Source organism: Lycium barbarum, chromosome 1 (assembly GCF_019175385.1).
Source record: "Lycium barbarum isolate Lr01 chromosome 1, ASM1917538v2, whole genome shotgun sequence".
NCBI lineage: Eukaryota > Viridiplantae > Streptophyta > Magnoliopsida > Solanales > Solanaceae > Lycium > Lycium barbarum.
The window spans coordinates 161,165,785-161,179,826 of NC_083337.1; the positions used below are offsets into that span (position 1 = coordinate 161,165,785).

Here is a 14,042-nt window from a genome sequence, read left to right on the forward strand (position 1 = left end):
TCTGTACTTCTGCACAATTTCAAATAAGAAAATCTAGCAACTCACGTAGATTTTGCTTCCAATTGTAATGTGTATTTTTGCAGATTTTTTTTTATTTTTAATGAGATCAAAATTTAAACAGTGGAACCTAAAAATCTTATTTGCGCAAATTTCCCAGCCAATTTCGGCATTAAATAAGCAATCCAAAAAATGATCATACGGGCTAACTTTACCAATGCAGCTGTGTTAGATGTTTATGGGCCAAATTAGTCCAAAAACAATGTAAGATGTGATACATCCTAAAGGGTCATTTGCACTTTTGCTCCTCATAACAAATAACTTTTTTCGCGCTTATAAATTTTTATATTCGCATCATAATATTCTATAATTATGCTCCACACTCTTAAAGAATTAGACCCTAAGACAAAATTTAAAGAACAGCCCATTTGAATATGGGACATTCAATACTTAGCGGCCCATTACTTTTGCCAACATGGTTTGTAAAGTAAGCCCAAAAAGTCCAGTAGCACTAGGGTTTTACAGCATTATTATTATTATTATTATATCACCTTCTCCTTTCTTTCAAACTCACCCCCCAATCTGAAAGCAGCTCTAACATCTCATTCTCAACATGGCTGTCGGGTATCTCTCTTAATTTCGTATTTCTAATCTATCTTAGTGTTTCTTTGGATTCTAATATGTTACACTTTGTTGTACAGTAAGAACAAGAGGATTTCAAAGGGAAAGAAGGGAGGAAAGAAGAAGGCGTATGTCTCTGTTATTATTATTTGTGTTTGTGTTTTAGTTTTTGAGTGTTATGTAAATGTGGATGTAACTAATTGGGTATGGTGAAATGTGTGCAGAGCGGATCCATATGCTAAGAAGGATTGGTATGATGTAAAGGCACCATCAGTATTTGAAGTCAAGAATGTTGGTAAAACCCTTGTCACCAGGACTCAGGGTACTAAGGTATCTATCTTTTTTTCTTTCCGCTTCTGTAATTATTTATATCTAGCTAGTGTTGCTTTGGATGTCTTGGATTACTGCTTCATTTTACCTCTGAAAAAAGAAATCCCTTTTTGCTTTAGTTATGAAATGCAATGTTGAATAATTGACAAATACCCTGGTATATTCAATTAAAATAATACATTCCTTAATGGGACTTTTACACTGGTTCAAGAATTGGGCTAAACGCTTTTTAAGAGTTGAGTGAGGATTATAACTTGTTGTGGTTATTATTTAATGCTGCCAACGGCCAGCCAAACACCGTATTATTTATGCAGCTTATGCTGCCAACCGACTGCCTTATTAGCTTATGCTGGGATTAATTATCTAATACAATTGACCAGACGACCCTTTAGGGTTATGATATGCTTGTAATATAAGAGATGCAACACTGGACCCATATCTGCACCTTGAACTTCAAAGTGTTTGGGGAAGTAGCATGAAGTTGATGAGCGGTCAATGCTCTCTCTTCTGTATCTCATACAAGTTTCAAAACTTGATGACACTTGAAAATGTTTTATGAACTTCTAAACATAGTACACAGGAAACTCTGATTCCTCCATTTGAATCTAAGTGAGCTAGTAATTTGTAGAAATTTAGAGGGTTGCACTTACAAAAACTCTGGGAGTAGTAGGTTGATTTATGATGAGTTGTACTACTCCCAGAGTTTTTGTAAGTACAACCCTCTAAATTTCTCATAACTAAACTGATTTATGATGAGTTCTCACAATATTTGAATGTCTTAGAACATAGTATTGGAAGGGAACACGTCCAAATCATTTAGTTAGTGGTTTGTTGAAAGCTTAGGTTTTCCTTGAAGCTTAGTGCAGTATAGGATGGGTGCTTTGACTTGCTTAAGGGATGCCTTGCGCTTACAGGCTATTTCATGCCTTTAGTTTATGGGTTATCTCTTAAAGAGAGGCACACCAAACAAATTGTAGTTGAGAAACCTGTACATGACAGTACTAGTCACTAAGCCCATATAGAAATGGATTTAGAGTTATACATCTGATCAAACTTTTTAATGGCTTTTAAAAACTTGATTAACGTGGACTGTTACTTTACTTTGTATATACTGTTGTTTGTCTTTGTACTTTGTAGTTCTTTCTCGTTATGTGCGTGTGTGTATAGAGAGAGATGTTTTGCTATCCTACAACATGATTGTAGCAGGTTAGCATTGTTCTCATTTTTCTATACTCATAATACCCTTCCCTCTTATCTAGCCACTTCACTACGAAAATATTTGTACAAAGATAACCCTCATATAGTGAAGTGGCAAGTGTAAGATAAGGGTAAGTCATGGAAAGAAAAATGGGTACAATGCTAACCTACTATAGTTATGTAACATGTTAGCAAAATACCATGTGTGTATTGTATAGACTCCAAAAGTAGCCCCAGTTAAAGATTTACATAGCAGACCAACTAGTTTGAGTTGAAGTGTAGTAGTAGTTATTTTTTGTGCTATAGAACATAATTTGGAAGATGTTAGTTTTCTCCCTTCACCTTTGATTAGGTTAATTCAGGAAACTGTTTTATTAACTTTTACATCTTGTTTGTAGTCTAGATCTATTTGTGTATGACTTTTAACTGCTGAACATCCTCTTCAAAAGTATATATGGTTGCCTATTCTGTTCTATTCTATAGAACATAATGTGGAAGATGTTAGTTTTCTCCCTTACTTTGATTAGGTTAATTCAGGAAGCTGTTTTATTAACTTTTACATCTTGTTTGTTGTCTAGATCCGTTTGTATATGACTTTTAACCTATCTGGTTGCCTAGTCTGGTCTGTTCAAAAGTATAGATTTATTTGACTGCAAGTGCAATTTTATAAGTGCATTTGTCTCCTTTCTGGCTCCAGATTGCTTCAGAAGGATTAAAGCACAGAGTATTTGAAGTCAGTTTGGCTGATCTTCAGAAGGATGAGGATCAGGCTTTCAGGAAGATCCGATTGAGAGCAGAAGATGTGCAAGGGAGGAATGTCCTCACACAGTTCTATGTATGACGATTCTTTTAGGCTTATCATTTCTTCAGAAGACTAGAGAATAGCTCTTTTCATGGATTGAATTTTTTAACTTTGTTTTGGAAAAAAGAATTAACTTTGTGGTTGGTAACTTCAGGGAATGGATTTCACAACAGACAAGTTGAGGTCTCTGGTGCGCAAGTGGCAGACTTTGATTGAGGCTCATGTGGATGTCAAGACCACAGATAGCTATACTCTCAGGATGTTCTGCATTGCTTTTACAAAGAAGCGTCCGAACCAGCAGAAGCGAACCTGTTATGCTCAGAGCAGCCAGATCCGTCAGGTTGGTGGTACTTCTACTTGGACTGACTTGTTTAGTAATGTCTGGCAGGCTCACTTTTGATTACTTATCAACATGTTTGTTTTATTGTGTTAGATCCGTCGCAAGATGGTTGAGATCATGAGGAACCAAGCAAGTTCCTGTGACCTGAAGGAGTTGGTAGCAAAGTTCATCCCTGAATCAATTGGTAGAGAGATTGAGAAAGCTACTTCAAGCATTTTCCCTCTACAAAATGTTTATATTCGCAAAGTCAAGATTCTCAAGGCCCCTAAATTCGATCTTGGCAAGCTGATGGAGGTAAGTTCAGTTTGTTCAGTTTCAATGCGCCACATTGAGCATCATTCTTGGATAGTTCAAAAGTGTAACATTTGTTTTCGAAACTACTAATGAGTTTCTTTTTGCAGGTGCATGGTGACTATTCAGAAGATGTTGGTGTGAAGTTAGATCGACCAGCCGAAGAAACAGTGGCTGAGGCAGAACCTGAGATTCCTGGAGCTTAGACTTGTTTCATTTGGATTTGTTGTCTGAACATGGTTTCTAGTCTTCTAAAGTTTTGCTTTTGTTTTAGTTGAGCTGTCAAAGGCGTGACCTAACAAAATTTTGGATCTCTCTCTTTTGGTTATGCTTGATGTTAAACTATTTACAATTTAAGATATGTCGTTTTTCAGCTAATAAATCTTTTAATACTATCTATATTAGGACATAGTTTTGAATGCATACTAGACTAGAAACCAGAGTGGATAGAACGCATGCTGCTGGAACTGGTACATCTGATAATAATAATAATAGCATTCAATGCATTGGATGATAAGCATGCAAAGTAACAAATGAAAAAGCGGAATAAATGGCAAACATAACAAAAGATAAAGACGTGGATGGGTATGTAGTGTAACTTCGAGCCTATAAATGTCTGTTAAGTAGTTGTTACATGTTTAAACTACTATAAATACAGTCCTTTGCTCGTTTGTCGACACATTGGAAGATCCTCTTTTCCTTGTTCTTCTGTTCTACGTGTTGGATTACAGTTCTGCTCCTAGTTTATAACTAAAAGAATTTGTTGAATCACCTTACTCCTACCTTAGCACGTGTCAAACTTCATCATTCATTCTGCTATTTCCTACAAAAAAGAAGGTAAATCTTAGAACCACAAAAAATAACGCATATTTTAACCAATGGGATGATGGTTAATCGGATAAGCCAAGAAGAGGAGTTGAAGCTTCAGCTGGCTTGATATGACACGATGAAGATGAATTGATTAGCACAAAAAGGCAAAGGTTGCGATGCATTTGGGTATAAATCACTTTTGGTAGGGATTTTTTGTCCCAAAGCGGAATTTTCTAGTGAATCTGAATTAATTGAACCTCAAAGCGAATGCTGAACATCAGGTAAGAAAAAAGTTTGATAAATAAATATAAAAGAGCGTAGACGAAAAAAATGTTGATGAAACAAACACAACTTAATATGATGAAAATTGTATTTAAATATCAGTCATAATTCATATAATTTAAATTTAATTGATGAAAATAATATTTTAAATATTAGTCAAAGTTCATCTAATTTTAATCTTGAGAATATATTAAATGCAAGATTGCAAGCGAAGCCATCAATATTGTATTCATATTTTCCGCCTTTATATTCTCAAGCTTCACAATTTGAGGTGTGGCATCACGAATATCAATTCTAATAGCCTCATAACATGGAATGAGTAGTATATTTAGCAAAACAAAGTTGTATATTTACCATATTTCAAACTTTAAGGGTCCATTTGTAATTGTCAAGAACTTCGGGGTGCAGAAAGTGGAAGTGCATAGCTTTCCAAGAAGAGGCGAGTCCAGAGGATCTTCTTGGAGACAGCAATGGAGTCGAGCAAGAAATCGGACAATAACAGAGGCAAGAAGATGACCAGGAAAGAGGTAACATTAACTAACGTTTGCCCAAACGCATTAATTTTTGAAAAGCTAGTATAACTATGCAATAATTAAGAGTTGAATGTATTTTGTTTTATGAAGGCAGGTATTGGAAAAGAAGAAGAAAGTACAAGAGATAATCAAAGCTGCTGTTTCTCAGAAAGACCCTCTTTCTTCCTTTCCAACTTTCCGCCATTACAACACTAAGGGTTCGCATTGTTATTTCATTTAGTTAGTTAGATGTCCTTTAATGTATTATCTTGGTGAATTGTGAATCGACAACATTTTCTATCTTTTTGGTGGAGAAAAAAGCTTACTTCTTCACTAGTCTAAAAATCATCCTTGTGAGGAGGATAGCAAAAAGAGCCATTTTACCCTTTTACACAGATTAAGTCATCCTTCTTTCGTAAAGGGAATGACTTTAGTCATTAGGTGATAGCTTATGATCTTTCTTCAGCTAATACAGTTTCTAGCATGTTTTTGTTCATATATTCAACAACACCAACAACATACGCACTGTAATCCCACAAAGTGGGGTCTGGGGAGGGTAGAGTGCACCCGCACCTTGGAGGTAGAGAGGTTGTTTCCGGTAGACCCTCGAATCAAGAAAAAACAGTTCAAAGCAGTTCGGAAAAAGAAATAACGGAAGTGAACGAGCTAAGGCAAAATATTATACTCCCTCCATTCCAAAATAAGTGTCCTTTTAGGCTTTTTATTTTGTTCCAAAATAAGTGACGCTTTGGGATTTCAAGAAAAAATTAATCCTATTCTTCCAAACTTATCCTTATTTATAATCAAGAATCGTTAAATAACTTTTTTTTTTCTAAGCATTAATTAGGGGTAAGTTGGTAAAAACACTCCTAATTTTCTAGGAGTGAGCAATTTCTTAAGGGGTGTGCATAAGCTAAAAGAGACACTTATTTTGGAATGGAGGGAGTATAAAGCATGATAGAGCATTCTTAACAGCAACTACAACAAAATAATAAGATAATCGAAGTACAAGAAACAACAAATAGTAAGTTAGTAACAAAGATCAAAGGGCAAGAAACTACAGGAGTAATGTTACAACTTACTAGTATGAAAGGATAAGCGAGACAACGCTCTACTACCTACTAACCTTCTAACCTAATCTCCACAACCTCCTATCTAAGGTCGTATGTTCATAGGCCTGTGCAGATGAACATAGGCCAAAAACGAACTATGTATCAGGTTATTTTTTTGCTTCTCACCCGGTGTCCAGTACCTGCATTGGGGCCCGACTAATCCGGATTCGCGTCGCATAAGGCCCATTTAAGGGGAAAGCGCTCTGTAACAGGATTTTTTCCTATGCCTAGGGTCAAACCCGAGACCTCTGGTTAAGGGTGGAGGGGTCCTATCCATCCCGCTACATTCCTTGTTGGTTATGTATAAGGTTGTTTACTGTGTTATACTTTATTCAATTTTCCTATGTGTAATGTATGGTTGATTTGATCATTAGATTTGTCTGTGTACTTGGACGCGGGATGCGGAGATAGCCTCTCTTCTCCGGTAAAGCAGTCTATTCAAAGCCTCCTCAAGGTAGCAAAATTGGCTAACTTATCTTTAGAGTTTAGCTTCAATAACAAATCAATGATCATAGGGATATTTCCTCTTTTCTGAAGGTATGTGCCTTTTATAGGTGAATATGGAGGCGTCATATGGGACAGAGTGGCTTGAAGAAGAGAGGGTGAAGCGCAGGGAGATGGTTTCTTCTGAAGCTCGTTATATATTTGTGTATGAGATCTCAAATGTGGATACCAATATTATGTTCAAATTATCACGTAAAGGAAGGAGCAATGCAGACGGTGTGGATGATAAGGGTCGACTTGTGGCTTTTGTACATCACCGCTTCACTATCGAGGAAGAAATTCCTGTTCTTTATGTGTATGAATTACAGCTTGAGCATCGTGTTCAGGGGAAGGGGCTGGGAAAGTTCTTAATGGTGCTAATTGAGCTGATTGCTCAGAAGGTGATGGAATGATCTTTGCTCATTCCAATATATTTGAAGTATTTGTTTTTTCACTTTGATTCTTAAAATTATGGTGGTGGACTAACATATTGATTTGAAAACACTTAGCCACGGCATTGCTGAAAATTTCTTCACTAACGGAAATACTAGTCTTGCATTAGAGAAAGTTGGCATGTTCAGTGCTAACGAAAGCTATTCAATACTTTGCAGAACAAAATGAGAGCCGTGATGCTAACTGTTCAGAAGGCAAACATGATAGCAATGAACTTCTATAGGAATAAACAAAGGTGATTGATTGATGTGTTATAGTAGCAATTTGTGTGCGTTTAGCGTATATCATTTACATGTTTATGGTATTGAAATATCAATACATGAAGCAATTAACTGATAATAACCTTAGGTGGCTACACCAATGTAAGTAAATAGTGCTTTTCTCTTTCTGTAGAGAACTGTAGTATTCCTCCTCTTTCTTTATGCATCACCATGTGTAATGAGGATTGTATTCACGAACTGTTATCCTATTTTTAACCCGCAAGGGTGGCTTAGTTGGTTGAGCATGGGGCTTCCATAATGGAGGTCTCAGGTTCGAAACCCCTTGCCTACAAAAAGCAGGGGATTTGCCTTCTGGGTCAAGCTCATCGCACGGGGCTTGCCTAGTGCGGGTTATCTCTTCTGTGTGGTTTGCGAGTTATTGCATAGAAGCGGGGTTTACCCTGTGCGCACCCGAAAGGTAGCTGCTGCGGGTTCCCGTGTCATAAAAAAAATTTATCCTATTTAACAATAGTTAGTTCCATTTGTACGATCCCCAAAAGAGATATCCTCTTAATTGAACTATTGTGGTGTTTGGGAAAAATAAAAAGTGTTTTTAAGCACTTACTTTTAGGCCAAAAAGGTACCTAAAAGCCAAAAGTTGGGTATTCCCTACTTATAGCTTTTAGCTTTTAGCATATAAGCTATTTTTAAAAAGCCAATCCAAACACCCTCTATGTTCATAATATCTTTGGCATAAGATGTGGCATATCATGCTGGAGGACAGAAACTGTGAGGAAAATCCTTGAAGTTACAGGAGATTTCTGAGTTGTTGACTCTTGGTTGTTTGATCGAACATATAAATATACAATAGAATTACCTTAAAGCCATTTATCGTTACTGTTGCAAACTGATGCGTTGAACATGCTTATAATCAGGAATTTAATTATATCAGGAATTCTTTTGGAACTTGTCAGATATACATCAACCTGTTACATAATCAGCTTCCAGTGCACTCTCAGCCTCTTCCTCTCATTATTAATTAAGAGATGCTTAGCTCTAACCTGAAGAGTCGCTAGCAGCAAATTCTTTGCTCAGCTGCTACATTACATTAAAAATCTATTTGCTTTTGTTTACTTGTTCATAATGATGTCTCTGATAAGTACTAGCTGTTTCCCATAACACTGATACGTCAACCTCCTGCAGGTACCGGATATCTACCATGTCACCCTCACAGGTAGATCGACTCTGCAATAATTCAGTTTCCATCACTATTTGCTTAAGCTTTACATTCTTCATGTTTGGTAGTTGCAGATGGGGTTACAGACAAATTATGAGATTCTTTGCAAGACATTTGACTATGAAGCTAAAGCTGTACTAGAGGTGTGCAATCCCCTTTTCTTTGTATTGAATAACAGAGCAAGAGGACTCAATCAAGATTATCAAATCAAGATTGTCATCTCATGTGAACTCAAAGTTCTCCGACATGTTTTTCATGCATTCAGTTATTGGATCAACTGGTAGTTATCAAAAAAAAAAAGTTATTGGATCAACTGGTAATGCTTAAATTATGTCGTAGGAGTCTTATGCCAAAATTTCCGAAAAAGTGGTGTCTTGATTTAAGAAGTTACTAGACATTCTTGTGTATTACATCTGAATGCATGTGAAATGACTGAATGAGGCAGATGAAGTATCTGAATGGAGCAAACAACATCATATTATATGGTCTAGGTTCCATTTCATTTCTGTGAAATCCATAGTGTTCTCTTTTATTTGATAGATGAAGTGCACAACCATTTAGGATTACAGAATTACATAATATAGGCACAATTTTCTGACATGTTATCTTTTCCTTTTCTCTTTATTCTCTGTCCAATGAAGGGAACTGAAGATAAATGAGTGCAAGGTGATTCAGAAGCCGTCTCCAAAGCATCTTACAAGTTTTAGCCTGTGTCTGCTTGTAGCTTGACGATAAGGAAACCTGTGAAGAGGTAGCATAATGTGAATTATCTAATAGAAATTGCAGAGTGTATGGTTGCTCAAGTAGCATTATGTTCTAGTTTTCTTGTTGATCTTAGATTGTACTTGATTATTAGGTCTCAAGCACTTGTCACTCAACTATTCAGTGTATTTGCCAGACATGACAACTTGTACTATTTATTCCCCATTAGGACCATTACTGCCTTTATGTGCAATTGTGCATTATGTTCTTTATATATTCTTGCTTTTTGCTGCTTCCGTGCCTTTTCCGGGTATAGTTCACATCTGGGGCCGATAGAGCAGTTGCAGTGGGCATAAAAGCTCTATTGCCTAAAATATAAGCTGTTCCAAGGAAAACTAGAATTACGTTTGTGCCATTGTTCTGTTTTCCCTTGTGGTTTGTTTATGTGTTTTTATAATGGTGGCGTCTGACCAGGTAGCGCGTACTTCATCTATTCCATCGAGTATCGAGTACTTACTGCCTCCTTCCTTATGCATATGGCGAGAAATTGAGTAAACGTGACAATTAACAATTATGTCTTATAGCTTTTCGCCTAATAATTAAAGAATCATCTCAGTGACGGTGATTTTCGAGTGAGTGATCTCTATCGCCCAAGGTGCTCATAGAAATGGCCAGCGATGGTGAGAGCCCCCATCCTCCCTCATTGATTAAGCAACAAATATAATGACAAGGAGACATCCCAAAGGATTAAAGTCACTAGATCGAATTGCAATGTCAAAATATCAGTAGCTCCACTAGTAAACATGTAAAGTAAAACTAACAAAGTGTAGATTCACTTACCATCTTCGACTCAAGTTATATATAGCTTTTATAGTCGGATCAAGTCCGAATTTATTATCTTAAGTAAAGAAGTAGTGAATCCGAGGATTTGCACATGCCAATTGACACAATTATGCACGAAAGTAAGAATTCAAACACATATATTTTTTTTAAAGTAGAAAATGTCAACTCATCAATAAAATTCAACGCAAACCAACAGGCAGGGGGCACCCTAAAAGATTAAATTAAATAAAATGAGAGGAGAGCCACAGGCACCCTTCATTTGATAAATTAAGTTGGAGCCAAATATGGACCAAAAGCCATATAGAAAATTAAGGACAACCCTTCCATAATAAAGCAGATTCTTCGATTCTCCACTATTATAGGAACCGTTCTTGTTTTCCTCCCTCCACCTTAAATAACATCATCATTTTCACCACATTTCTCTCTCTTTGCTCCGTTGCAAATACTCAACACATACACCAAGTGTTGAACTTCTCTGTCTTACCCTACTTACAATGGCCTACACAGATAACTCTAGTTTCCGGACGCCTTTGATCCCCAGTTTTCTTTACACGGCTTCTTCTTCATCATCACCTTCATACAGAAATGTCAATGACTTGGAGAATACTACTACTATATTATGTGAATCATCAATGGTGAAGAAGCCATTTTTAATTCCGGCACCAAAGGAGTCTTCAGGTAAAATAGAGATGTTCTCACCTGGTTATTACGCTGCTTGTACTTTTGGAGGTATTATGAGCTGCGGTCTCACCCACATGGCCGTTACACCCCTCGATCTTGTCAAGTGCAACATGCAGGTACCTTTTTTCTACGTGTGATCTCTTTTTTTTTTTTTCATAGTTCGGGGCTTCGGGCTAGCCTAAAACAATGTGTTCAGATGAACCAACAGAACCCGTCTTAGATCCGCATCTTGCATTTCTCCATGCTTAATTTTACCCCTATGTTTAAGATCAACCAGAAAAGGTTGTACTTTGACGTGTATATGATTTGGGGAGATCAAGAAAACAAGTTCTCCCCGCTTTGTTTAACAAGTTGGTAAGGAGAACAAGAAATTTAATGTCTTAGTTTGGCTAGATACGGAGTTTACGAAAGTAAACAAGGCTCTTGAATCTTGTGGTCTTAAACTAAAGATATGTATAATATATTAAAATGTCCTTTAATCTTGTGATCTTAAACAAGTCATGTGGGGTGTTGAAATTAAAGAGTCCCCAAATTAAGTAAGAGACATTCTTTTAAAACAAACCAAAAAGGAAAGTTAAACAAACAAATTGAAACAGAGGGAGTACCAAATTAGGATTTAATTGCTGGTTGTTTATCTTAAGTTGTTAGATGACACTTTAATTATGTGGATGGTTAAGGTCACTGCACAAAGCTGTTTTATGCGTCGATAGTGTAAAAAACATTGACAGACACAATTAGGTGACTGATAAAATTTATTAAATTGTGTCCTGACAAAGATGGTCTAACATGTTATAATAGGTGAAAGTGTCAAGTATCTTTACACTGTCAAGTGTGTATATATTAACTTAAATCTTTTTTAATACAGGAGTACCCTTCGTTAAGGTTCTGCAGAATCATTTCGAACAGTTTACGTTACTAATGTTATTACTGATGTTGTTGGAATTTCTAGATCGATCCTGCAAAATACAAGAGCATTTCCTCGGGTTTTGGTGTTCTGCTCAAAGAGCAGGGTGTTAGAGGCTTCTTTAGGGGATGGGTGCCTACCCTGCTCGGTTACAGCGCTCAGGGAGCTTGCAAATATGGATTCTATGAATATTTCAAGAAGTATTACACAGACCTTGCTGGCCCTGAGAACGCTGTCAAGTACAAGACTTTGATTTTCCTTGCTGGTTCTGCATCTGCTGAAGTTATTGCTGATGTTGCTCTCTGCCCATTTGAGGCTGTCAAAGTTCGCGTCCAGACTCAGCCTGGTTTTGCCAGAGGCTTGTCTGATGGGCTTCCTAAATTTGTTAGGGCTGATGGAGCTGCTGGGTAATGCCTATTATGTCAATAAATTGGTCGTGAATTGTTCATTTACACGTGCATTATTGTACATTTGCTAATGGAAGTTGGCCGTTTAATTTTATGTATACAGGTTGTACAAGGGGCTTGTTCCTCTCTGGGGACGACAAATTCCATGTAAGTTTACGTCGCTTCTTATCTCCAGTATCTCAGGCAGATTCATGCGTACTCACTACCTTCAACTTGAATTATATATATGTACTCAACTTAGATTTTTTCTAACCGGATTCTCTAAAGCTAAAATTAAAGTACCCTTTTGAGGAGAATTGAATAAGGATAAGGGGATAAAACTATTTCATCTAGCTATATCTAATGGACTAGTTATAGCTTTCACGTGTCGAGCATTAGCAAAGATTATATTTACTCGTTTGGCTTCCATCTTTAACCTGAAACTTGGGAGCCTAATTTTGCAAGTATTGCACTTTCTTGCGAGTTTGGTATGTGAATTTTTTTTGGCTCAATGAAGTACTTATATCAGTCTATTATTGTACATTCTTTTTTGGATCAATGAAGTACTTACATCAGTCTATTCTTGTACATTGTGTCTTACATGTGTTATTTCACAGACACCATGATGAAATTTGCATCATTTGAAACCATTGTGGAACAACTCTACAAAAATGTCATCCCAACACCAAAAGACCAATGCAGTAAATCTACTCAGCTCGGTGTGAGCTTTGCTGGTGGATATTTAGCTGGTATTCTTTGTGCTATTGTGTCACACCCTGCTGATAACCTGGTTTCTTTCCTCAACAATGCCAAGGGCGCAACTGTGGGCGATGTGAGTACACAGATTCTGTACATTGACAATTGCTTTGCACCCTTGAAAATTATATGTTGGTTCATTTTTACCTCAATTGTGCATTTTGTAGGCTGTGAACAAGCTAGGCGTAATGGGTCTTTGCACTCGCGGTCTTCCTCTTCGCATCGTCATGATTGGTACACTCACTGGAGCACAATGGGGCATCTATGACTCTTTCAAAGTTTTCGTTGGGCTGTGAGTTTCTCCTCTCTTTCTTTTCTTTGCAGTGGTCTATTTAGACATTACGTATGTGCTTTTGGTATGACGAAAGTAAAAAAATGAGTTTGCTTCAGCTAACACTTAGGCATTACTTATTAATCTTTAGTACTCACGAATTTCACCAAAATACTCGTGACTAGTTATAATTTCTTGAAATGATGTTTACTCCCATTGATCTTGCAGGCCGACGACTGGTGGTGCCGCTCCACCTGCCCCTGTCAAGTGAAGAGAAAAATGTGAAAATTCTTCTGCAGTACCCAATATCACTTCATGAGGTTCTTCCAGCCATACAACATATTTCATTTAGTGGCAGAGGGAAACTGGAAATGTTTTAATTCCATCTAAAAGTTTGAACACTGGTAGCTAAGAAAATTTTGTATCAATTCAACTTTTGCAGTAAGATCTGATTTTTTTTCTTTGTTTTTTTTGGGAGGATGAATTTTATTATCCTTCTGATGGCTGGCTACTAAAGAATCACTTTGTAATGATTGTACCGGTGCTATTTTTTTCGATTCGCACTTATACTTGCTTCATTTAAAAAGAAAAGTGTTCCGGGGAAGTACGGTTGTCAATCGTACCGGGAAAAAGAAAAAAATATACCTCTACGTAATGGTACTCTAAATGGATAATGTTTTAGAGTCGCCATCTAATTTTTAGGAAATTAGGAAAATCGATTCGAAAAGGGTTCATTTAAAACGGTTAAATTTTAAAAGAATCCTAATCTAACCAAAGTATGAGTAAGGGTTCTGGTGATCCCCGGGAAGGTGTTAGGCACCTCGGTATTAAG

At 36.9% G+C, this 14,042-nt stretch overlaps 3 protein-coding genes across 6 annotated transcripts; all 3 read left to right on the top strand.

Annotated features, from left to right (window-relative positions):
- The first annotated feature begins 500 nt into the window (after positions 1–500).
- Positions 501–3,960, top strand: LOC132602449 (small ribosomal subunit protein eS1-like). The gene is made up of 7 exons (XM_060315299.1): positions 501–621; positions 699–746; positions 843–948; positions 2,843–2,980; positions 3,102–3,287; positions 3,381–3,581; positions 3,689–3,960. Exons 1-7 carry the CDS (start codon positions 611–613, stop codon positions 3,782–3,784), a joined length of 786 nt encoding a protein of 261 aa, XP_060171282.1. The 5' UTR covers positions 501–610; the 3' UTR covers positions 3,785–3,960.
- A 971-nt stretch (positions 3,961–4,931) lies between these two features.
- On the top strand, positions 4,932–9,615 carry LOC132602459 (uncharacterized). 4 transcript variants are annotated; one of them, XM_060315310.1, is made up of 8 exons: positions 4,933–5,197; positions 5,298–5,400; positions 6,669–6,748; positions 6,849–7,178; positions 7,389–7,465; positions 8,634–8,664; positions 8,742–8,810; positions 9,309–9,615. In XM_060315310.1, exons 1-8 carry the CDS (start codon positions 5,141–5,143, stop codon positions 9,324–9,326), a joined length of 765 nt encoding a protein of 254 aa, XP_060171293.1. In that variant the 5' UTR covers positions 4,933–5,140; the 3' UTR covers positions 9,327–9,615. The 4 variants fall into 4 exon arrangements, with proteins under 4 accessions (XP_060171299.1, XP_060171304.1, XP_060171293.1 ...); XM_060315305.1 differs by having other exon boundaries at positions 4,934–5,197; positions 8,736–8,810; XM_060315316.1 differs by lacking the exon at positions 8,634–8,664 and having other exon boundaries at positions 4,932–5,197; positions 8,736–8,810.
- A 974-nt stretch (positions 9,616–10,589) lies between these two features.
- LOC132625959 (mitochondrial phosphate carrier protein 3, mitochondrial-like) lies at positions 10,590–13,777 on the top strand. Its single transcript, XM_060340640.1, has 6 exons — positions 10,590–11,009; positions 11,843–12,204; positions 12,308–12,351; positions 12,801–13,015; positions 13,107–13,231; positions 13,439–13,777. The coding sequence occupies exons 1-6, from the start codon at positions 10,707–10,709 to the stop codon at positions 13,479–13,481; spliced, it is 1,092 nt and encodes a 363-aa protein (XP_060196623.1). The 5' UTR covers positions 10,590–10,706; the 3' UTR covers positions 13,482–13,777.
- The last annotated feature ends 265 nt before the right edge of the window (positions 13,778–14,042 follow it).